This window comes from Channa argus, chromosome 9 (assembly GCF_033026475.1).
Source record: "Channa argus isolate prfri chromosome 9, Channa argus male v1.0, whole genome shotgun sequence".
In the NCBI taxonomy this organism is placed as follows: domain Eukaryota; kingdom Metazoa; phylum Chordata; class Actinopteri; order Anabantiformes; family Channidae; genus Channa; species Channa argus.
Genome location: NC_090205.1, coordinates 12,381,276 through 12,405,622, shown reverse-complemented (window position 1 = coordinate 12,405,622; position 24,347 = coordinate 12,381,276). Strand labels below are relative to the sequence as shown.

Here is a 24,347-nt window from a genome sequence, read left to right as displayed (position 1 = left end):
TGTTTGCAGGCGTCTTTGTGTTACATTGTGTTGACATTTGTGTTACATTGAATTTTGCATAGTGCACACATTTACATTAGGGATTCATAATTTCTCTCCTCTACGCCTATCAGTGGGGAACATGTGTTTTCCGTTTGTTTGACACAGTTAAGTGAAACACATATGTTCACTGTTTTGAAAAAGTATTTTCAAGTGGATTCCAGTTTCATTAAATGCATGTTAGCAACTGATCAAAACTGTATTAGGGTGTTGCATCTGCTTTTCTGACTGTCGCCAACATAAAGTTAATAAAACATGGCATGGATCAAGAATTATAGTATATTGCTTTCTTGCAGTATTCTATGGTGTGCAAGGATTTGCATGGATCTTTGTGTTTGCACATATGCATGTATTATGTGTCATCTGGTTCTCATGCAACTCTTATCCTCATTCTTTAGTACCACATATTTCCTGTTCTACCAGTGTGTCTTGTCTTTTCTTTACTGCCTTGCTTTGTATTGAGGTGTTGCCAGCTTTGTTCTGTCCCACCTGCTTTGAGCAGAATGCAGATTTTACTATCCAGTACTTTATAACCTATATGCATATGGTAATACCAGCAGGGGTTGGGGATGGGCTGTTGGGGGTTCAGTGTCTTGCCAGGGACACTTCGACATGTGGTTGGGTGCAAACCTCTGACCCTATGATCGGTAGGCAGCAACTCTACCAACTGAGCCACTGCCACCCCCCAATTCTCAAAAATTTAAGTGGTAGTTGTTAATATGTACAATGATTTTGTCCCCAATTACTGTAGCTTTTCAATCAGAAATCCTACTATTTTTGCTTTTCAGAAGTTATATTGTTCTGAGTAGGATGCACAGTAATATCACATTTTAACTGCTGTCATGGTAGAAATCTATTAAATAATTCAAATTATGTATATACTTATAATGTGTATATAGTAGTTTAATATGCATATAAACAGTAGTTATAGCAGCACTGATAGTAAAGCTTTCTTTGGCAAAGATCACAGCTCAAAAACGCTTTTTTGTGCACTGTTATCAGAATCATTTTGTTCTGGATAATGTCCACCTACTCCTCCTTCTAGATTACCTCTAGTTCTTGAATATTTTAAGCTGCCTCGTACATTTGTTTAAGACCTACCCACAGAATGTTAATGGTGCTTATGTTTGGGGACTGTGGATTCTGAGAGCTGCTTTGTTTTAATGTCCTGTTGTAGAAGCAAGACTCTTTTTAGTAGTTTACTCACTGACTACAGGGCATCTGCATCTAGAATTTGCAAATATTTTACCATCCATTCCCCATCCCCATGCTCTGTTTGTGCAATGTCAGATATTCACACAGCCACAATTATGAATAACCCCAATGTTGAATAATGTTGGAATTAGGGGGCTTGGGAGACGTAAAAAATGGGTATGAGGGGCAAATATCAAATATATATATAAAGAAAACGAAAATATATACGTGTATATATATATATATATATTTGTGTGTGTGTGTGTATATATATTCGTGTGTGTGTGTGTGTGTGTGTGTGTGTGTGTGTGTGTGTGTGCGTGTAGTACTACTACCTGTCGATGCTACAAATGAAGGGACCTTGTTTATTCATCCTTAATTGTTTTCTACTTCTTTTATTATTGTGTAAATAAAAAGTAACAAAGCATTCTCTGTCTGTAGAAACGTTAGATCAGAAAACATTCGCAACACTCTTTCCGGTCATCAACTGTTACTTTCCCTTTCTGTTCCTGTTACGGTCGCGCGCGCAGCCGGGCTGCCCGCGAGCAACATCCCGGCAGAGGGAAACATCACGTGGTGGCACATCTCTACGACTGACGTCACCGTCCCCATCTCCAAGCAACCCCTCCATCAGCACTCGCGTCACCGTGCGCCCGAGCCGCGCCGTTGCCCGGCAACCCGAGCCTTGCGCTCGGGCCCGGCCTTGCCTTGCACCCAGCTCGGAGCTCTGACGCGGGTGTGACGTTAATAAGGTGGGTATCAGTTTGTTATGGCGGAGGGAGGAGGAGGTGGTGGTAGGAGGAGGAGTTCCCCCTGTGAGTGCCGAAGCCCTCTGCTCTGCATTCCGGCGGAGCGCAGAGACACACACCGGCCGCAGCACAGTCCCAGGCCGTAGTGAAAGACTGGCTGTAAAAACTTCACAGTAAAGAGTGGAGGAAAAAGTCGCTCCGCGGGGTTTCTCCAGTTTTTCCTCTTTGTTGTCTTGTTGACCCCCCGCTCTGACTGTGGGATGCTTTACAATTCCTTTGAGAGCTGTCTGAACAGTGCGAGAAGGTGGTTTATGTCCACTTTTTAAGGTAAGACTGGACTTTTCACCCGCATTGTCCTCATTAATAGTTGATGTACAGTGGTTTAAATTTTCTAAGTTCGCCTACATTGACTTCTCGCTCCGTTTCCTAATCGATTTTACTTTCTTTTCAGTCGGATCTATTTAAACATTTAGTACATTGAATTATGCCATTATCTATAAAACATTAACATAAATCATTCTGAGATAATTTTTGCCTTATTTACAAAGAGAATTCTACACTTTATCCTACACATATTATTCCACCATATCATTGTGAAAACTATACGTTTTAAGTAAGTACTTTAGTCACTTTAAGGCTTAGCCCGTACTTTCCCTCACTAAACCCATTTGTTGTAGACCTCTACTGCACCATGGTCATGCTACTACAAGACACTACAGTCAGCCCATGTAGTCGAAAGAATATTTATTTGTGAAATAATTTGGACAAAAGCATCCACCAAATTAATGTAAAAACCTTAGGTAAATGTGTGATTGTTCAGTTATATAGGGAGCATTAAATAAATAGTCTATAATTCTATATTTACCTTTCCAGGTACAAGCCGTAATTTATCCCAGTGCTCTAAGACCAGACTGTTGGTGCACTATGGTGATCATGACAGAAAACACACGGGCAGCTCAGTCCAGCCCTTCCCAGGGAAGGCCACTTCAGGTCGGCTTCTATGAGATCATCCGCACCCTAGGGAAAGGAAACTTTGCAGTTGTGAAGCTGGCCAAACATAAAGTCACCAAAACCCAGGTCAGCGGCTCTTCTCCCAGTTGTGCATTGGTGTTTGCAGTTATTTGTGGATGCAACAGTTAAATTCATTTATTTTTATTTGGGATATTAAAATGTTCTGTGTTTTTTCAGGTGGCTATTAAGATCATTGATAAGACCAGGTTGAACTCCACTAACCTGGAGAAAATTTACAGAGAAGTGCAGATAATGAAGCTACTAAACCACCCTCATATCATCAAACTTTACCAGGTGTGTATTATCTTTCATCTTCCTGTGTGAATACACTCTATGTGCAAAATGTGTGTGTGCATGAAAGACTGTATTATTCAACCTGTTTAACATCCTCTCGCGCTGAACTCGCCGTGTAGCCTCGTCTGTGACGGCTCAATGTGCAAGGAGCCAGTCTGAACCCATGCATGAGTCTGGGCATAAATGCAATGGAGCAGGAAGCTTTTGTGGGCACACATTTATTTCTCTCACTAACAATCTTGTGCCACAGTGCATTGTCCCTCATTATTGGACATATGTGGATGCTGCAGTGCCATTATGTCTGGAAAAAATAAGGGACATTTGTTATCTAAGTGGTTTGTACCAGCTTGTGGTGAGCTGCTGACTCTCAGAGCGCATTGAATAACAAGTACAGCACAACGGCATTAGTGCAATCCCTTTTGACCTCTGTGTGTGTTATAAAACAGAAAGGGAGAGAGACATTGAGAGGTAAAGAACAATAATTTGTCCCTGTCAGTGCTTCTGCCAATGCATTTCAGAGTTGTTTTCAGTTATATAAAGGTAGGAGTGATAGGAGAGCTGTGGGTTACAGAACAGTCAGGAGACGACTCGGTGAATATGTGTCCACTGATCTGAATGCTAAGCCCAATTAGCATCTGTTAAAGCCAAGTGCAATGTGTCTGAGCATCACGTGAAGTTGACCCCACAAAGCACTGCTTTACTCCTAATCAAATTGAAGTCTTAGTGGAAAGAATCCGCTTTTCCCCTCAGTTGGCCTTGCAAAGGCCACGGCACGCGTCTGGCAACAAGCACATACACACACACACCCACGCAAACAAACACACAATGCCCTTTCTTTCTGTTTTACTCTAGACTTCTTCTGGCCTTTGTGTAGCACTGTTTTTCCAATTTTTGAGGATTACTTCACGTCCTGTTTTAAGCAGCTGACGAGTGTGTACTGTACTGTACATGCCTGTGCTGCCAAAAAAGCTAAAGTGAAGCAGAGGAATACAAAAAAAAAATAAAAATATGTTTCGATGTTGTAGTTATTTCTACTCATGCATTCTCCAGACATTTTAGGTGTGTAGAATTTGCAAAGACAATATTGGCTTTCATGTAACTTGTTCAGTTAGACATGTAAACTGTTACTTATAACATCTTGGAGAGAATTGGTAACCTGTATGATTGTATCTGTAACAGTTAGATCTGTGGTCTAACATGGATGACCTCTGTCTGGATCCTGTACATCACACATTGTTGTTCTCAATGCCCTTGGGTTGTCTGAGGTAATGCTAGTCAGATGCTTGATACTTGAGAATGGAATGGTAAGCAACCTTTGCCACCACTGCAGCCCCTGTTTCCCCCCTTCCTGTGCAAAGGGGGGATGCTGACATAAGACTGTCTTGTGATCATAGGACTTATTTCCTCTTGATTCTTTTATTCCGAGAACAAAATGAGTGTTTCTTCTATAGTCAATAATTATTGTACCCTCTCCCATTCCCTCTATTGCGACCTTGTATCAATCACATGTCCCCATATGCTCCTCTCCCAGTGGTTGGGCAATTAGAACAAACACTGCAGATCTGCAGTGCTATGAAGCCCAGGCGTGTTCCAAACCACAGATATTTGGGGGGGGGGGGGGTGTGAAGGTCTTGACGTGTGGTGTGTGTTCTTCAGAGTTGTGACGTCAGCTGCACCTCAAGGTGACAGAGCCCTAAAGAGCTGCCTCTCACAGATAAAGCTTACTCCCCGACTGAAGGCACCTGTGAATTGAATCATTCTTTGTTTGGTTTTCTAAAGGGGCCCATGGCTGAAAAGAATTAAGCTCCACCATTCAGTGAAATTTAGTGACATTTAATTCACTGTGGGCCAGCAGCATTACGCTGACAGGGTTCTGTCATCTGGCAAAACTTGCTTTGTTGTGCAACCTTTTAGCTCAGTTCCCGAGGGCTCTCATGGGAAATGAAAGCTTTCTATGTGCTCCAGGAAAAGATTAGGAATTGCATCTTTCCAGCCTATGTGGTGCGCTGGGTGATGAGCGATTGCACTTGGTGGTGTTTTTGATACACAAGGCAGGACGCATGTGAACAACTCATGGGAATCTGTTTCTAAGAAATTGAAAGATAGGGGTAGTTTGCAACCTAACACTAGTATCTGTTGCCAACTGGTATCGGCCTCAGGGAAAGCATTTCAAACTGTTTGGTATGTGTTTGTCTGTGTAAATGCTGCTCATTTCCCTTTTAAGTTTGTGTTTTGTTGGACTTTGAAACATGATAAAAATGCATCCAAGAAGTCATTGACAGCTGACTTAAGCACCAGGACATTTTATGTAAAGCCAGGGTGTTGGTGTTTTGTGCAAGTGGAACAAGTATATGTGGAAGTATGAGATGGGGATTTTTGTGGTTAGAAAATATCTCACGCTCAGAATTGCCTGGAGCAGGTTCCGCTAGAGGACTTTGAGCAAAGTTTACTCAACTAAAATGTATTGTTTATTACCAACTGCTTGTGACTCAGTTTGTTTAAACTTTTTTTTGTTTTTTCAATCTTCCTTAGGTCATGGAGACCAAAGATATGCTGTACATTGTAACAGAGTATGCAAAGAATGGAGAGATGTTTGGTGAGTTCAGCTGTATAAGATAACTCAGTTTATCCAGATTGGAAGAGAATATAAAATATACATGTCTAACTGAAAATATCTTCTCCCTGCAGACCACCTGACCTCAAATGGCCGAATGAGTGAAGATGAGGCACGTAAAAAGTTCTGGCAGATTCTTACTGCGGTGGACTACTGCCATCGACACCACATCGTTCACCGTGACCTAAAAACCGAGAACCTGCTGTTGGATGCTAACATGAATATCAAACTAGCTGGTAGGTCTGTCATACGTTGATTAATGTTACCATGGTTACTAATTTGGTGGCAGGAGATCCTGATCCTTGAAGACAGTGTTTTAAAACATTTTTATAAGAAGTCAATGCTTTCAATTTGACACCATCTCTCTCTACCTGCTGCTGTTGTACAAGTTCAGCTTTTGCCTGAAGAAAGTAATCTCTGCTTTGGGATTTCTAATTAAATCATTGTTGTGCTATGTGCTAATTAAGTATGAATAATTCACTCATTTTGCCAAGACTAATATGAATGAGAGGAAATGACTCACTAGCACACAAGCAGACTCTCCTGCGTGAAAACAAGTCTCAGAGCAGAGGGAGAGAACTAGTTGTTTTGTGTAACGTTAGCTCGATATGATCCGTTTATGACAAGTTACATAAGCCATTGAGGTTCAATAAAGGCAATATTCTATATCTGCTTTCCATCCCCCTGAGCTCCTCATGAAATGTAGAGAAAACAAACAAGTCTGAATAACAAAATCTTTGTTTCTCCATCTGTATCTTGCAGACTTTGGATTTGGAAACTTCTACAATGCAGGGGAGCCTCTGTCTACATGGTGTGGCAGCCCGCCTTATGCCGCCCCTGAAGTGTTTGAAGGAAAAGAATATGAGGGACCTCAGCTGGACATTTGGGTAAGCAAGGAAAAACAGACAGTAGTAAAGAGTAAACACTAACGTTTTAAAAGAATTGCTAACCCCCTACGTTTTGCTGTTTTCCTCACAGAGTCTTGGCGTGGTGCTTTATGTTCTTGTATGTGGCTCTCTTCCGTTTGATGGACCCAGCCTTCCTGCACTCAGACAGAGAGTTACAGAGGGTCGATTTAGAATCCCTTACTTCATGTCCCAAGGTATCCTTTAGCAGACAGCTGATAATGAAAATACTTGCTAATTACTTAATTACTTACTTAATTTAAATGCAAACCACTCACTTTTTGTTTACATCCTCCAGACTGTGAAAACCTGATCCGTAAGATGCTAGTGGTGGACCCAGCCAAGAGAATCACCGTGGCCCAGATCAAGCAGCATCGCTGGATGCTGGCAGACCCAACGGCCGCTCACCAGACCCTCTGCCACTCCCTGACAGAGTACAACTCAAACCTGGGGGACTATAGTGAGCCTGTGCTGGGGATCATGAACACACTGGGCATCGACCGCCAGAGGACCATCGAGGTGACTGAAAACGAAGCAAATCTTATATTTTATGAATATATAAAAATGTTAAATAATACTTATACCTGCATAAAGATGGCAACCTAAGAAAATTACTAAAGGTTTAAAGTTATTGACACTGCAATAAAATCACCAAACCACTAATCTACGGTGTTGTGTTCTTCTCCTCAGTCTCTTCAAAACAGCAGCTACAATCACTTCTCTGCCATCTACTACCTTCTGCTGGAGCGAGTCAGAGAGCATCGCACCCAGCAGTTGAGCCGCCAGTGTGGAACCTGGACCCAAAGATCCAGGGGCACCGCTGACTCCACTGGCCCAGAGGTGAGAACCCCAGCGGTGTGTGTCAAGGTCAAACTAGCCCCGATCCAATCTGCATCCTCACCTTGAAGTCTAAAATGTTGTGGGCTTTATGCTTGCTTCCAGGCGATTATGGAGTCCACAGACAGCTTTAGACCTACAACATTTTCAGTTCCAGCAAAAAACACTCCTGCTGTGTACTCGGAGATGGAGTGTGATCAAGGTGGATTATTCCAGGTAAAAATAATAAATAAAGTATGAGTAAAACATGACAACATTCAGCAGCTTGGAAGATGTGAAACTGCATATCATGTGTCTTCTGTCAATCAGTGACTAACAGACTGGTTCCTTCTGTCTCAGCGTGTGGTGTTTCCAGTGGAGGCCAGCCTCAACAGATTGCTCTGGAACCGCTCCATTTCACCCAACAGCCTGCTGGAGACAAGCATCAGCGAAGAGGTGCGACCTAGAGACCTGGAGGAGGAGGAGGCGACACAAACTCTCGGGCCCTTGCTCCCTCCCACCACCACCTCCCGCAGACACACACTGGCTGAGGTGTCTGCCCGTTTCCACCAGTGTAACCCCCCATGTTAGTATGACATATGTAAACAGCACCCATTAATCCTCGCTTTGACAGCTCTGCAGAATCTTATTTTTTTCCCTGTCCTTATTTTGTAGGTATTGTCGTCAGTCCCTCTGACGGTGCCTCCTCCGACAGCTGTCTGAAGTCCTCCTCTAGTCCTGCTCACAATATGCAGGCTGCAGTGGGGGAGATGCCAACATTTCTGGCCTCCGGGGCTGAAGGTGGAGCTCTACTGCCTACTGGAGCTCCTCTGGCACTCTCTTCCCACCTCCTTCCTCAGGCTCAGGGGAGCCTGCCCCCCGCCAGCTTCCAGGAGGGTCGTAGAGCCTCTGACACCTCCCTTACACAAGGTATAATTGCAAAACACAAACTCAAGTGTAATTTCTCTAATCTGATCTTTCTCACATCTACTTTGTCACACTATAGGATCAAAGGCATATTGTGTAACACTTTCCCATGTTCTCCTGCAGGCCTAAAAGCTTTTCGCCAGCAACTGAGGAAAAACACACGCACTAAAGGGCTTCTGGGATTAAATAAGATCAAGGGTCTGACAAGGCAGGTTGTTCCTCCACCCTCCTGTAACCGTGGCAGCCGAGGCTCATTAGGTCCTGCCCTCTCTGAGCATCGCAGCATGCTGGAGGAGGTGCTGCACCAGCAGAGGTGAGACACAATATTTCAGTACATGAAAAACACAGTGAAAATTAAAATTCACATATCAAAAATGTTTGAACTGTGAGCAAAATCCCCCCACAGAGTCTGATCTTCTGCCTCTTTTTCAGGATGCTGCAGATCCAGCACCAACCCCAGGCTCAGGTCCCAAGTGCTCAGACAGGGCCGACCCAGAATCCCCTGCTCTTTCTGGCGCAGCAGCAGTCATCCTCTCCTCCACCTACTTCTGTTTTTCCTTCTTCCATGTTTGACACTCCCACTACCACTTCTGCCCTGCCTCCTCAGCAAGCTTCTGTGGGTCAGCACAGCTCTTGGCAACAAACTCTCGAGACCTCCTCATCTGGTTCCACCTCATCCTACTCATCCTGCTACACTTCATCTTTGTCTCCCGTGGCCTCCACTGCTTACCTTCTGGAGGCTCGTCTACACATCAGTCAGCAACCCCAACCTATCCCCCATTCTGGGCCCCACCAGCAGCAGCCCCAGTCTGCAACACAAGGCTCATTTCCCCTCCTGTCCAAACCAGGTATGTGGAGAATGGGCACATCCTCCTCCACAGATCCTGACATGCAGGAGTTGAGTCTGGCTGGGCAGCAGCAGCTCAGCAGCTGCGTGATGGTAAAGTAAAACATCAGCCATTGAGACCAATGATTGTTCTCTCTGTGGAAGACACTTAGACCAAAAATGACTTGATTTTGAGCCTCGAAGAAACAGGAGCAGAATTGAGGAGAACAAACAAAAACCAGATGCAAGCGACAAATTTAGACTTTATTTTAAAATATGGTGGTACACATGTGCCATATGCATGTGTAAGTTGTGTGTATGCTTTTGATATCGTATAAGCTAAAGAGTAAGCAATAACCAAAGTCTGGACAAGGTGTAAAATCTGTATCAGACAGCCATAGAAGCAATAATAGACTGAAAGACTCTCATTCATCTCCATTATAGACTCACTTGAATGAAATGAGAGCTGACATTAGTTAATACAAATATGTCTCAAATGTTTTTTATTCTGTTTGTTTAAAAACCGGAAGACAGCATCTTCCTTTTATTTTATTTTATTTTTTGGTCACTTGTGTGTCATTTCCTGTTCTGTCTGTTTTTGACTTGACTGGACAGAAGACCAAAATTGTTTCTTTTTGTTTAGATTTTTCCCACTTTTTTCGCCTTTTTAAAGAGACATTTCTCTGTAGCAGTGCAATGAACATGCAGTATACTGCCCTAAGCTCACAAACATTCACTCACTGAAGGAGTTGATTTTGGTTCGCATTGAAACTGTGATTTGTTTTTTCTGTGCAAGATTATTATAGTTACACAAATGCTGCTTTTACCTCAAGCTGCAAAAAGACTGCTACATCCTCACCAGCCGAAACAAAGAGAGTGTCTCACCAATTGAGTAAAGCACAACAGGTACATCCGTCAGCTCAGTAGCACCTTAGGTACAGTATGTGGATAAATCAATCTGTATTTCCTTCTTTGAGCACCTTCTTGTTAGATACGTTTACTACCTCCTCAGGCAAGAATTTGGAATCTGAAAAATGTGTAAAAATCTACTAACAACTTATTGTCAGTTCCAGAATATCAGAGGAATGACCCTTTTCATAAGGACAGAACAAAGACTGTGGGAATAGTGCAATATTTCACATTGAAATACAAAGGAAAGCTTTGAAATACAAAGGAAAGCTGAGGCTGTACATAGGATGGTCAAATGCACATGTATATTTGCCTGAGGCTTTTGTTTTTAATTTTATTTTGTCTTTCTGACCTTGCCGTGCTAGCTAGCTAATTAGAATAGGTACTACATATGTAACATAAAAACATGATACTGTAGAAACTGAGATGACAGACTGAAGGCAATTCAAAATGCTGTATCTTCACACAGCATATGCTTGTAGTTCTTTAACTGAAATGAAGAATTTGGGTTTTACCAAAGAGTGAACAGCACAAGAGAAGGTTGATCAATCACAGATACACTACTGACTTTTGACTTTGAATGCTGTCTCTAAATGTAGCATGGTGGTTGTCTAGCGTTTTCACATGATCTCCTTAGCTTGTGCTCTGAGAAAAATTCCCGCTGCCACCCAGTGCTATAAATGTGGTTCACTTCTCTAGTTGTTACTGTCTATCAGGGCCATGGTGGTATTCAATTTTGTACTTTTCTAAAAAAAAAAAAGTAGAAAAAGCTGAATATAGCAATACCATGTTGTGCAGGAAAGTGAGCGTTCTTCAGTTGTCCACAAGTGACTAGAAATAGGTAGAAATGACCTGCAACAAGATGATTTCTTTGTGTAGATGATGTATTAGAAGCTGCAAGATTACCGCAGGAACAGTAGTTAGTTCTTTCATATCTGTGTAACATCTTGTAGAGGCACAGTGTTTTTCCAATCCCAGCTCTACATTGGAAACATGCAGTGTTAATATTTCTACCCAACAATTTTTAGTTGATTACACTCATTACCAACACTTGTGCCTTTGTCTGAACCCAGGATTGGAGGTCTCCATCTCTGATCCCTACACTGAAGAAATAAATGAGGGTGGCTCTGTTACTGGCTGTTCATTCAGAAGCCCCTTTTGATATCTTCTATGACCTTGGAACTTGCTCTGTAAACAAAAGACAAGCACTTTATTCACATTTATTATTACCTTTTTTTCTCATGACAAATTTGAAACACTAAGACTCTTGATGCAAATCTGCAAGGTGACCCTTTTTATAAACTTTGGACAATTAGTATTTCATGTTTTTGGTCTTTGTTATTTGTTACTTGACTGTGTGAGCATGTACATGTCTGTATCTGATTGTGTGTGTGAGTGTGTGGTGGGGGAGGGTTACAAAGAGAAAGAAAAGGAGAGAGAATGTTTGTTCAAGAATGATTATTTATGTGGCTATTTATTTAAATAAAGTTCACTGGCTCAAATGGCTGTGTGTTGAATTTTTAAGTTATATGTTGGTCATCCAACATACTGACATTTTAACAGATGCCTTTTAAAATAACATTAACAAAGGTGAAGGGGGTCAGAAAACTGTCTGAATGCACTTTATGTATTTAAATTTATGTTTACTTATTTTATACGAAAGAAAAATTTCCAAATATGGAACATTATACAACTGACACCCTGTTAATCATGTGACAGTCTTTTACCGCCCCCCAACTCCATAGCTTAGCATTGCTTGTGTTGTTCATAATTTGTATTTTCTTTTATTCTAAATGCAGTTAAAATACTGCACACCTCCTAAAAACTGTATAATCTGGTCATGCATAGCAAACATATAATAAGCACAAAAGTAAAAACATAAGTTTGATCATCGTGTCGTTAAATATGTAAATTCTGTAGGTGTCTGTAGTCGGAGTATTCAGGATGTCTCTAGCAGCGATTTGGTCTGGTAAATTACCTGAACAGGAATACATAAAAATCTACCACTATACCAGATTCCACAATATTATCTCTGGTGCAGCATGTGTTTATACATAAAAATTCATATAATCATATCATGGCTGACTGGTCATTTTTATTATGTTTTATTCCCAAATGCCAATTAATTATATAGTGTTTGTTTGTTAAGAGTAAAAACTGGCAAATGTATAGGGCAGTAAAGAAGTAGAAAGTAAAGTAATCCATTATGACTTATCCTGTTCTACTAACTGATGAGGAAGCACACTGATGATGCATTGGCACCGTGTGATAATATTGTGATGCAGAGCGATGATGCATTGGATGACCCTCCTGCTGGCCGATTATTCATAAAACTGGGAACAGACAGGTGTCAGATATCTGACAGGAAAAGCAATGTGAGAGTCAAGTGACACACCGGCAAAAGGAGAAGCGAAACTGTGAACTCTGCTGCTCTCTGCTCACTCAATATTTCTAGTAAGACGAGAAAAGGAAGAAAGTAGCGAGAGATTTCTGAAGGACCGAATGGAGAACTGACAGTTCAGCACTTACAAATGTGTTGATATGGTGCTTGCCATATAGAAAGATTTACACCAAGGGGCCACTACACTGACTTAAATACATTTACTCACATTCACATGTAACATATGGCTCGAAATTTGATATGACCCTCGGGGAAGTGCCTGTGAGGGCCAGGAATGTGGTGCATTTGATGTCCTCCCACCACAAACACAAACATCAGTCATCTGCTGCCTGCTGTAGATGTGACCCAACAAACTTTTTGTATCATGCACTCAACATCACTGTATGACCACCTGATTTATAGATGTTTCTACATACTGTATAATTGTGTGTGTTTGGCAGCTTATTGTTGACAGTAAATAGAAACCAGAAAACTGACAGAGCACTGAACATTTACATTTACAATGCACAAAAACAGAGAAGCAGAAACATTTCAGACAATAAAAACATAAATATTAAGGTAATTCGGATGATGTTTCCAATAACTGAAAACCACAACATGTACTTTATCTAAAGGATATATTCATTGTTTTTGTAAAAGGTTTAGTTTATGTGAAACTCAATAGAAAGCAGTGGAATTATTGGTACTTTTTAGGCATAGTTGCAGTCTTTTTTTTACTTTTTAACTAGAGATAAACTGAAAAATGATCAAAATCAAGTGAGGATGGTCTTTCATTTCTGTTCCTTATATACAGATAAAAAAGTTAAAAAAAACATTCACATTCATTAATAAAAACATATATTAATAAAAGGACAATTGTTGGATGTTGCTCACATAACACTGAAAATCAGTGATAGTAATTGTAGCCTTAATACAAAGTGTAGTGGTCCTAAATGTGAGCCTTGTGGGTCCTCACAAATAAATAATTATTCCTATGAAATATTCTGGTCTTGGTAGACAAGATCCAGTGTGAGAAACAGGACTGAGAAGAATTCAGCTCTGTGACTGACTTCTGTGACTACAATAGGCTGCAGTTAAATGTCCACATACACTGACACCTGGCATATTGACATAATTACAGTTGGAGTGAGTTACTATACTGAGGATTTCTTATATAATTAAACTGCAGGGACAATGTTCCCCTTTGCACTTACAGTGCTTAATTGTCCTTGTCAGTGTCTTTTGAGGATTCAGTGTACGGCTCGGTAAAAGATATTTGGAGGTGATTCTGTTTATAACTCAAGGTTTGTTGTGCACTCGTGAACAGTATGTAAACTGAGCTTGAGAGTTGGGATAATTCTGTCGGGGTCACCCAGGGGAGAGGAATACACTGATCAGCATGGGCAGTGCAGTTTGTCCCTGAGCTCCCAATGTTCAATGACTTTCTGTTTGCATTAACAGAAGATGAGAAGCAGAAGAAAGAAGATAAAAAATGACAGAAATATTACAAACAGTGGTGGAGGAAGTACTCGGTTGCTGTGAATACAATGAATACAATACAGGAGTTATAGTTGTTAACAAACAGGTTTAGAAACTGAGTGGGTTTAGGTAAAGTATTCAATCTTCAACCATACTTTACAATTAATATGTTTTGTGTGTTAAATCTGAATCTGAACTAAGTGCTATCTATAGCTGACTAAAAGCACAACATGAAGTGAAGTAACAAAAAAAATGCATTACTCAGGGAGTATTTTCCTGTGCAGATAAATGTACATTTATCTCTCTTAAAAGCAGCAGGAATGATAATAAACAGCTTGTCATGATAATGAAGACACATTATTTATGTGATTTCAATAATTGTGGGAAAACAGCTTAGGTCTATGTCAATGTGCATCACACTTTACTCAACCCTTGTTTGCGTGTTGTTGATTCTGGTGTTTACAAAGGATGTTTTACAGTAAAAAACGTTTTTAATTATTCTAATCTGGTGCTTTAAGTACAGCACTACATATATTTTCATTTCCACCACAGTGTAAGAGGGAATAGTCCCAAGCTACAGCTGAGAGCAGCAAGGGACCTGTAAGGCATTTTGGGATTTGCCTGGACAAATTACGCACTTCAGTGTGAGGAGCAACTGTCGTATTTCATCCCCAAAGTGATTCAAAGCAGCTAAAAACAGTCTCAGCAATATTCTCAGAAAGCCACTGCAGAGACTTTTGGATCTCTGCCCTTGCCGTGAGATTAGCACTCTCCTAATTGTGTGTACGTGAGTGACAAACTGTACACATGCGTCACTGCCAATGATCAAGCTCTCTGGCAGAACGAGTATGAATACCAGAGGATTTGTGGAACGCATGGAGGCTTGGAGCAAAGTAAATAAACAACTTACGGAAGTGCACGACGGGACTCTGCAAAACAGAGTCTGCTGCTGCATCAGTTTCCATGTGGGAAAAACAGCAGCCACAGAAACACTTAAAATGTTTGCTTTAAAAAAAACAAAAGGAGTTCATTTTAAAGTGACAGACTAAGAGGAAATTACATTGTACTCAGATCACTTCGATTTAGTGTTATATGATTTGCAAATACAGCACTTCATCTGACTTTTTCCATGCAGTTAAACTTGATAGTTTATTAAGTGTGTGTATATATTTTAACAAAAACAGTTTATAAAATGACACTGAGAATATGATTGCTACCTACAACCTACAAAGAATTATCAACTAAATCCACACTTCCCCTCAGCTTTAAGGAGCTTTAAAGTTATATTCTCTCCACTATAAATCAGGCCTGCAACATCACCGTTGTAGCTCACTCTTACTGATTTTCATGTTACTTTATATTTTACTAAAACAGTAAAAGATTTTAAACAACTGCTCGGCATCAAACAGTGAGAATGTCCACTCATAAAAATGACTACCTGTCATTGTGCTAATAGGTTATATTGACAAGCGAGACATGTAATAGGCAGCCTCTAGGAGCTGTAGCAATTAAGACACAGGCAAAGGAGAAACGTGAGATTGTACATGATAGGGAAGCTGATGTCATGGAAGGATTGGTCTGAAAAGTCAGGACTTTCCTACCATCGGCTAGAGCTTGATTCCAGTAAGAAAGAAGAACTTTCTATCTATGACTGGATCACAATATTAATCACATTTGTGTTTTATTGTAATCGTGATGTCAAAGGTCCTAATGTCAATGAAGTAGTGTTGTCATAACTCCAACCACATTCATTTTACTAAACCTATCCAAATTGTTTTCCTGCATCAGTGTAACAAGTGAATGGGCATTTCCATGTGTGCTCTTTAACTGACATATATAAATAACTCTTGAGTTGAACTTGAGTTGAGAGACATACACAGAAGGTGTTGACAGCGTTAGGCCTCCTTATATTTTTCTGTGATTCTGAGCTTTATAAATAAACCTGAGCTAATGGAACCATAGGAGGAAGTAGAAAACAAAAGCCAGGAAACTGCCCTTTTGTTGTTGACTGATTGTTAATCACATGGTTTTTGAGTGAATTGGAAGTTTTATGGAGTAACCTCGCATCACAAGTTAAATTAAAATGTCACATCAGTAAACTGTAATGTTTTCCACTGGTCTGTCGGATCTTTAAGAGAAACGTTCAGTGACGTAAGCGTTTTTCCTTTATTTGTTAATCCAGACCACATTTACCTTTGAGTAAACATTTAAATCCACAAAACCATACCTGTAATTAGCAAGTGCAGCCTTATGACGGTGGACCATGACATTTGTATTGGGAATTTCCACATTGGCTATTCCACCACTAAGTGGCTATTGAAAATGTCATAAAATTTCCAATTTATTTATTAACTTTTATGACTGTTTAATTGGGTTTTCATTGTGAATGTGTCTCTGTTAATGGTATGCTGCTGCAGTTTTGTCTTCATGTTGCAGATATGAACACTGTAAGAAATGTGTTGCTGTAAAATCATGACATCAAATAAATGTAAATGGAAAAACACTAATGAAATGTTTAAATTACAATACATTTTAGTAAAGTAGTGAACCAACATACACATAGGAAGTATGTGTGTGACTTTTTACTGTATGTATGATTTTGTTTGTTATAAGAAAAACTGTATGCACAGTGTAGCAGCTATACCTCAGTGGGTAAGGCAGTCATCCACAGACCACAGGTTCAGTTGTTCGATTCTTGGTCCCTCCTTGCTATAAGTGTTGAAGTGTCCTTGGGCAAGAAATTGACCCCCAAGTTGCTCCTGGTGGGTCTAGTGAACAACTTGCATGGCAGCCATTGCCATTGGTGGGTGAGTGTGTGTGCGAATGGGTGAATGAGAAGTAACATTGTAAAGTGCTTTGGAAAAAAGCGCTAAATTAGCAGCCATTTAACTAAACCTTGCCTTAAAGTTTTACTGTCTAGACCTAGCCGATGTTGTTTCTTAACGTAATTTTAGCCTGAATTTGTTTTCTCTAACCATAATGCAGTTTTGTGTGAATGTTAACTCGCTGCCGTGGTGAAAAATAAGCGACAGCTGCATGTAAATCTTAGAATTTGTAGTTTTTACGGCATGGTCATGTTAATAGAACAGATAATTGCTCTTAGGTTTACAGGTTTAAATTGTACTTTTCAACAGTTTTAAACTGTAAAATGTACAGATTTTCCGGTAAAGTTGTTATCGGTGGTACAGTTGTTTTATACAGAATTATTCTGGCAAACACAGCTGCCAGTTTTTTCCGTTAAAACAAAAGATGTATTTTTTTTACAGCAGGAGTCTGGGGATATAAAGTGCATGCGCACTTCAATATCAGTCTCCTTAAGGGCTACAAGTATTACTATAAATAATGCACATATTATTATACTGTTATTCAGTTGTGATGTAATAGCAGAGATGTCGGGGGGTTTTGTTGTGAATGAGTAAGAACTATAATTAAGAACAAGGTCTCCAGGTGATGGTTTGGTTGCGTTGGCAGGTATACAAAGAACAGAACTGTCACACCAGAGACCTGCCTTGCATCCAGGCCTTAAAAAAACACCTGGAGACTGTGGTGCAGGGTTAAATTTAGATAATTATATTAAATCTAAAGTCATTTTCTAAACCAAACCACGATCTCTCTCTAAAATTAACCATGTGCATAGATTACAATAAAAGTTCAATATTGTAGTCATTACAAATGCCACTAAAACTCTATTATGCTCAATACCAAATGTAATACCACATCAGAAAGTGAATCAAATTATTATATTTCAACAAAAAAATCGATTTTAAAAAGCAGAGCAATCCAGCAACTAAATGAAGTGTTAAAAAGTGAAACTCAATGAGTTTGATTAGAAGTTTGAAAACGTTCTCTGTGGCACTGCATGTGGCTTAGTGGGAAAGTAGATCATCCACCCAAAACAGGGTGGGTGGTTTGATTCCCAGCTCCTCCCCTCATATGTCAAAGCATGCTTGAGCACTGAATCCTAAAATAGTTGCTTCCACTGAAAAACAATGTGCAAAACAATCACTTGAGTCTTGTACTGTATCCATTATAAGAATTATTATATTCTCTAAAATGACTATAATGTTGTTATGATATTATAATCACTCAAGTTTCAAACTCAACAGAAACTATTATGTCTCACATGAGGCCTGAGGAACCAAAACACCCTATAATTAATTGCCTTCACTCCCTAACGCTCCAGTCATAGCTGTAATCTTTCAAATAGCAATCATGCTGCATATTAGGTTAATGCTCAGTGCCTACATTGTTCCTGTCACTATATGGCAACACCACTGAGGACTTTGATTTGGCTCATACATCAACATAAGACTGGCGTGGCTCTACAGTAGAGAGAGATTAAAAGGAAGAGCATAACACACACACACACATACACAGTGTCAGCTGTGAGAGCTATGACGCACTTCAGGCTCTGTTAATGTTGTACAGCAGGCTTTGGCGTCTGTGTGTGCATTCCATTACAGGCATTACATTCCTGCACTCATACTGAGTTCAACAAGAAACCGTGTGATGATTTAGTCTCTTTAAACCAGTCACTAACATACAAACTTAGATTATTTATTTTTTCTTCACTCTTCTCATGTTTCAAGCTCTCAGGACATTGAAAGCACAGTTACTCTCTCTCTTTTTTTTTTAAATTAAAGAGCAAATAAGGTGCATTTGTTTTTAATACTGCCAGATCCTGTGATGCCGTACAACCCAAACCAACAACTAACTGATCCCAGACACATATCCTTTTAGCCTGTGGCACAGACCAAAAAACAAGATTAAGTTTTACTAGCTCTAACTTCTACTAAAAACCACAATTTGACGTGGAATTTAGGGGAAATTTATGAAAAGTTACACTAATCACCAATATTTCCATTTGATATAATAGTGCAGGCATCAGCAGATGTCTTAGGTCTTAAAATGTATTTAATATAAACAACATATACTGTGCCTGCATTATGCAAATGCAAAATATGTAAAAATATTTGAAAAACAAGGCTAAAAGTGTACAGCCAAAGTAGCTGTGGTGTATTTGTGTCTTTTCCCCAGTGTCCTCACAAACTGGGTCTATGTCATGTGATTCGCTGCTTTTCTATGCTGCTCAGTAAAACCCTTGTAAAATCTCTCACTTCAGTGTTTCATCTTCCACTGTAAGGACAATATGTGCAAGAGAAATCATTGATCTTTACAGGAACAATGATCACCGAGAAAGTCAGACCGCCTCCTTGCACCGTGTGGTGGTATCATGACACTGGAGTGTCAGAAGTTGTGCCTGTGTGGAAACTTGGAGGACTCGAGTCAGATGGTTGGTGCGTCAGTGTGCCTGGCTCCTGAGCCTCCAGCTCCTGTTAGGCTTGACTTGTGACACCAGAGATAGTACTTGATCACATGCTGCAGGTGGGTATCATGAGTTCCCTTAATGCTTGGCACTAGTTCAGTACTTTGGTTCATGACTTACACTAATGGCCTTCCAATCAACAAACTGACAAGCTTAACTAACATGTTGAACATGTTAAACATTGTACCTCTGTGTTAACAGGCTGACATTAGCATTTAGCCTGAAAAACTACTGTGCCTCAATCATTCAAATGTAGCAGAAGGTGTGATGTTGTTCAGTGTGGCTGTAAAAATCAAGGTATCGTGGAAAAATCAGTAGTCACCCCAAGAAGATGTTCACGTTTGCATTTATTTGTTCATTATTAAAACTGCAAACTGAGACAAGTACTATGCCAGGCCTCTCTCACCTCAGAACTGGTCATTCACAGTGTAAAGTAGGTGTCGGATCATTGGTTTCCAGGTATACAATATATGATATCACAGTTCAGACAGAGGACAAATCCTGATGAGCCTGTTCTTAGGTTTGGACCCAACAAACAAGCCGGTAACATCTCTTTACTTCCAGTAGTTCAGTGAGGTTCATAAACAGGAAGGCTGGTAGTGAAGGCACCAAAAGCAGGCAAAGTGTAGGCTAAGGTCAGTATCAGAGTAAAGGTAGTTGTCCACGGACCACATGGTTCACAGTGGTTTGATCCCCGGTCCCAGGTGTGTGTAGAAATGTCTCTGGGCATCACTGAACCCCCAACATCCCAACAACCCTTTGGGGAAAAAAAAGGAAAAAAAAAAAAAAAACGGTGCCAAATCAACATGCGGACAATGATCTGCTGTGGAGACCCTGAACTCATGGGATAAGCCGAAAGGACAAAAGAAATAATAATAAAAAATCTTGTGTTTTGTACTTTATTGGCTCCCATTAACAATAACATGACAATGGACGTCAGCCTGCTCCAATATAAACACCCACACACATATGTAACAAAACAGCTATCTCACACTCTCTTCTGTGCTCTGACCGGCTCCTCGTCTGGATGCAGCTTGTTTGTTTATCTGTGTCACCTTTCTGTCTGCCCATCTGTCTGCCCGTCTGTCTGTCTGTCACCTCCTCAGGCTGCAGTGGATGCATGTAGTCATCAACCTGCACTGACGTCAGCTCCACAGTGAAGTCAGCGGTCTGCAAGATGTTTACAAGACTGACTTTCATTTCTCTGAGCAGATATAGTAGATTGTAGAGAGCTTGTGTGTGTGTGTGCGTGTGTGTGTGTGTGTGTGTGCTTGTGTGCGTGTGTGTGTGTGCGCACAAAACATAGAGTGTGTGAGTTTCTCTAAGTGGGTCATGTGTGTTTGCACAACCGGACTGAGGGCAGGAAAATGGGTTGAGTATGGGGCCATGGGTCGGCATTAGAAGACATGATTGTTTGAGACAAGAAGCAATATTTAGTTTCAGTGTCACATTCATGAGGCTTCGTTGAATTTGTCGAGGTAATTAATCACCTTTTTTTATTTGCAGCAGTTCTATGTCACGTACTCAGATCCTTTCATGCTATTTGCCTGTTCTTTGGAAGTTCGCTGCTCAATTATATCAGCAATTTGCAGTCTCGTTTGTTATAGCATGAGCAAATGGCCTTCTGGTCAAATCACAAGAGCAAGCTCTTTTCAAAGGAAGTGAGAACACATCCTGTTGACGTCATGATATGATGTTAATTTTGCCTTTTCAATGAGTGAAAAAATAGCAGTTATTATACAATTTCCCTGAACAAACACCTGTTTGGTAAGAGCCAGAGGCTCTAACAAAGGAGACAAGCAAGTTAGGGGATTATTCAGGAAGTCTATTTACTTTTTCCACTGAGGTATTCTCTCCAGCTTCTGCTGAAAGTCAGTGGCCTGTAAAAATGCAGGGCCTGCAATAATGAAGCAGAGCTGGCAGCAGCTCTCAAGAGGCATTGAGCGGGAAAACCCTTTCACTCAGCGACAGTGTGGAGGCATTGACGTAAGAGATGAAAAAAACAGATGGAAGGACGGGGGCTCCCAAAATGGAAAAGCTCCTGAGTCAGAACAACAATATGCATCTCTTCCATCATCTGACACACACACATATACACACCTAGCAACTCCTCCTGCACTTTCACAACAACAAGTACTTTTACATTTATGCACACTTCATAAAGCTAATTGTCCTTAAATATTCTGCATCAAACCAAATGTGCATAGGTCACCTACTGCTGCTGTAAGCTGACTGAAACTTCTGTGTAACGGCAGCCGTGTGAAACGTGACTCTTGCTATCGCACTAAACGGTCCATATAGGCTCATGCGTCAGAGCTCATGTTACACATTTGTGTCTTTGAAAGCAAAGACCATTAACAGTTACAGCCCGTGGTAAGCAAGGTCACTGATAACACAGACTTTGGAGCACTTCAGTAGGCGCAGGTTCACTGAGAATACTGCTTACTACTGCTGGACGGATAATGTTAGAAAGGCACCTTTTAGTGTTCTTGCACAGTATGTTGAACTGGTGACTAAACACCAAGTTAAACCAGAATCAGTGAACAGAGAGTTGTAGTTGTAGTCTTCATTAACAACTTGGTGAAAAGACATTGCATCCAGGAAACTTTACAGTGGATGGAACTGGATTCACATGCCTCATGCATGAGCCTCAAGTCCTCCATGTTTTACTCAAGAGGACGTTGCCAACAGGAAATGGCCTCATCTCATTATGTAAGAAGATAAAACAATGAATTGTAACTAAATATTTTAACTTATATTTATTACTCTTACTTTTACTAAGTAATCTTTACAATGAACTACTTTAAAGCCCATTTTTTATTTTCAACAAAATAAAAGCCTTAAAGGCAACACATACCAGCACATGCAACAAAGAATAAAAAGTATCTGGCTATCCCAGATACTTAAAAGAAATTAATATGTTAAACCAACACTGCTACGATAGCTACAGCTGCTTCATGTATTAGTTTTAGCAGTATTAAATAGCTTTTATCTAATGTATCCCACTGCTTAAAAAGCCTCCATGCAAATGACATGTTACAGTGAATGTAGCTTAGTCTTGACTATGCTACATCGACTTTGTCACATTCACTTTGTGAATGTGTCAGTGAATTTGCCAGTCAGTTGTTTTTTTCATCACTGTCAAACCAAATGACCTGGAACCATAAATCATGTAGCAATCACTGAGATTTTACTAAAGAACTATCACAAATAAAATAGAACTTATAGTGGAGAAGGATTGTACCTAGAAAAATTCATAAATGCAGAACAAACGTTAAAACGGAGCTTGAATTACAGTAAAATGCCCATTATGTATGTCATGTTATGAACTCTTCTGAAATTAGGGCCAACGATAATCTGTTAATGGAGGTGTGGTTTAAAACCATTTCATAACAAAGCACTGTGACCCTCAGATGGAAAGATGAATACCAGGCAGGCACCACTTGCATGTCATGAAGTATTGAAAAGCTGCAGTAGCTACCAGCCTGAACTCTGGGTTTCAAAACAGAAAAGCCCGGCCGTCCCCCGAGAGACACCTACATAGAGCCTGAAGAGCAGTGTCTGTCTGGACGAGCTGACACGGCAGCACAGTCTGACTCACAGCAGCTCTGTGCTCCATCTAATGCACCACCTCTGCCTTTCACTGCAGATCAGCATCAAACTCTTCTCAGAAGCTTTACTTGGTTTGTGTGTTTGTGTAAGTGTAGGTCTGTGTGTCAGCGATCTTGTACACTTGTGGTTCTCTGCCCCACTAATCTTCTTCTTTAGATTCTCTGTGCACTCTGCACACTGCTGCATTGTAGCAGAAAACGCCATTAATGTGTCCACCCATCATTTTCACATTTGCAGATCGTTATCACTTTGGCATCTAGTGGATGTGTGCTTAACCTCAAATGAAGTAACAATGCTGGTTTCTGTGTGCTCGGCCTTTTCCACCTTCTTAGTAGTCAGTGTTTTTCTCCTGCAGGTCAACGCAAGGTAAAGTTGGAGCTACAATTAAACATGTCTTTTAGCCCGTCCAGGCTGCTGTAACCGATATAAAGCTCTATCCAACTCAGATTAACATCATCCCCACATTGATTTGTGTTTAATGTATGTGATGGGTCTTTAAAGCTACAGTGTGGAAAATGTTTAAAATAGTAGAAAAACATAGATATGATGTAATTTACACTAAAACATATTGAGAAAAGATCTTTTAAAAGATCATTATGAACAGAAGGAACAGTTACAGCAGGGAAAACCAAGTGTGTGTCAGTGTCCATATTAGCACTTGACTAAATGAGACTTCGTTTGAGGGTTTTGGCTGCCTGGTAATTTGCTAAAAACCCCAACTGAGCCCTCCAAAAAGCAACCAACACTAGCTGGACCTTCTTCATTCAATTATGTGAGACACGCACAATAAATTGAAAAGAGATGTTGGGCTTATGTGAGTACAAAATAAAACAGCCTGATGATAAATTCAACTAAATGTTGAAACAGCAAACAACAAACCGGGGCTATGTGGGAGAGTTTATAAGCCAGTTATAGTATTGTTTAATAAACAATTAACTAATACAATATTTCGCAGTTACAATGACTTAATTAATAATTAATTAAAGAGAACAACGTTTGGGTTGTCGGTTTGAGGACAATCCCCCTCCAGCAAAAATGTGTTTTTTGGTTCTATCATTTGCTTAGGAGATCTCTCAAATGGACTGTTTAAGCTTCAGGAAAATGGCTGTAGGACATAGCAACAAGATTTCCTTTACAAAATAAAACAGCTTATTAACATTGACAACTGCCTATGTGTAGGATTATAACAGAAGCTTTTATGACCTATTAATAGGTGACTAACATTACAGCACCTACTTGATGAATTTAAGTGTTTGCAAAGTGTCT

The 24,347-nt window shown here is 40.3% G+C and overlaps 1 protein-coding gene across 1 annotated transcript; it reads left to right on the top strand.

Annotated features, from left to right (window-relative positions):
• The first annotated feature begins 2,019 nt into the window (after positions 1 to 2,019).
• sik1 (salt-inducible kinase 1) lies at positions 2,020 to 11,786 on the top strand. The gene is made up of 14 exons (XM_067516110.1): positions 2,020 to 2,309; positions 2,856 to 3,059; positions 3,171 to 3,287; positions 5,820 to 5,883; positions 5,976 to 6,137; positions 6,664 to 6,788; positions 6,880 to 7,003; positions 7,105 to 7,325; positions 7,497 to 7,646; positions 7,749 to 7,859; positions 7,983 to 8,208; positions 8,298 to 8,552; positions 8,673 to 8,862; positions 8,982 to 11,786. Exons 2-14 carry the CDS (start codon positions 2,907 to 2,909, stop codon positions 9,496 to 9,498), a joined length of 2,415 nt encoding a protein of 804 aa, XP_067372211.1. The 5' UTR covers positions 2,020 to 2,309; positions 2,856 to 2,906; the 3' UTR covers positions 9,499 to 11,786.
• The last annotated feature ends 12,561 nt before the right edge of the window (positions 11,787 to 24,347 follow it).

What these genes read in the sequence shown, in the direction of transcription:
- sik1 (XM_067516110.1), top strand. Translation starts at nt 2,907, where the DNA reads ATGGTGATCATGACAGAAAACACACGGGCAGCTCAGTCCAGCCCTTCC. An exon ending in CATGAATATCAAACTAGCTG is followed by an intron (nt 6,138 to 6,663) that starts GTAGGTCTGTCA and finishes TGTATCTTGCAG; the next exon opens with ACTTTGGATTTGGAAACTTC. An exon ending in ATCAAGGTGGATTATTCCAG is followed by an intron (nt 7,860 to 7,982) that starts GTAAAAATAATA and finishes CTTCTGTCTCAG; the next exon opens with CGTGTGGTGTTTCCAGTGGA.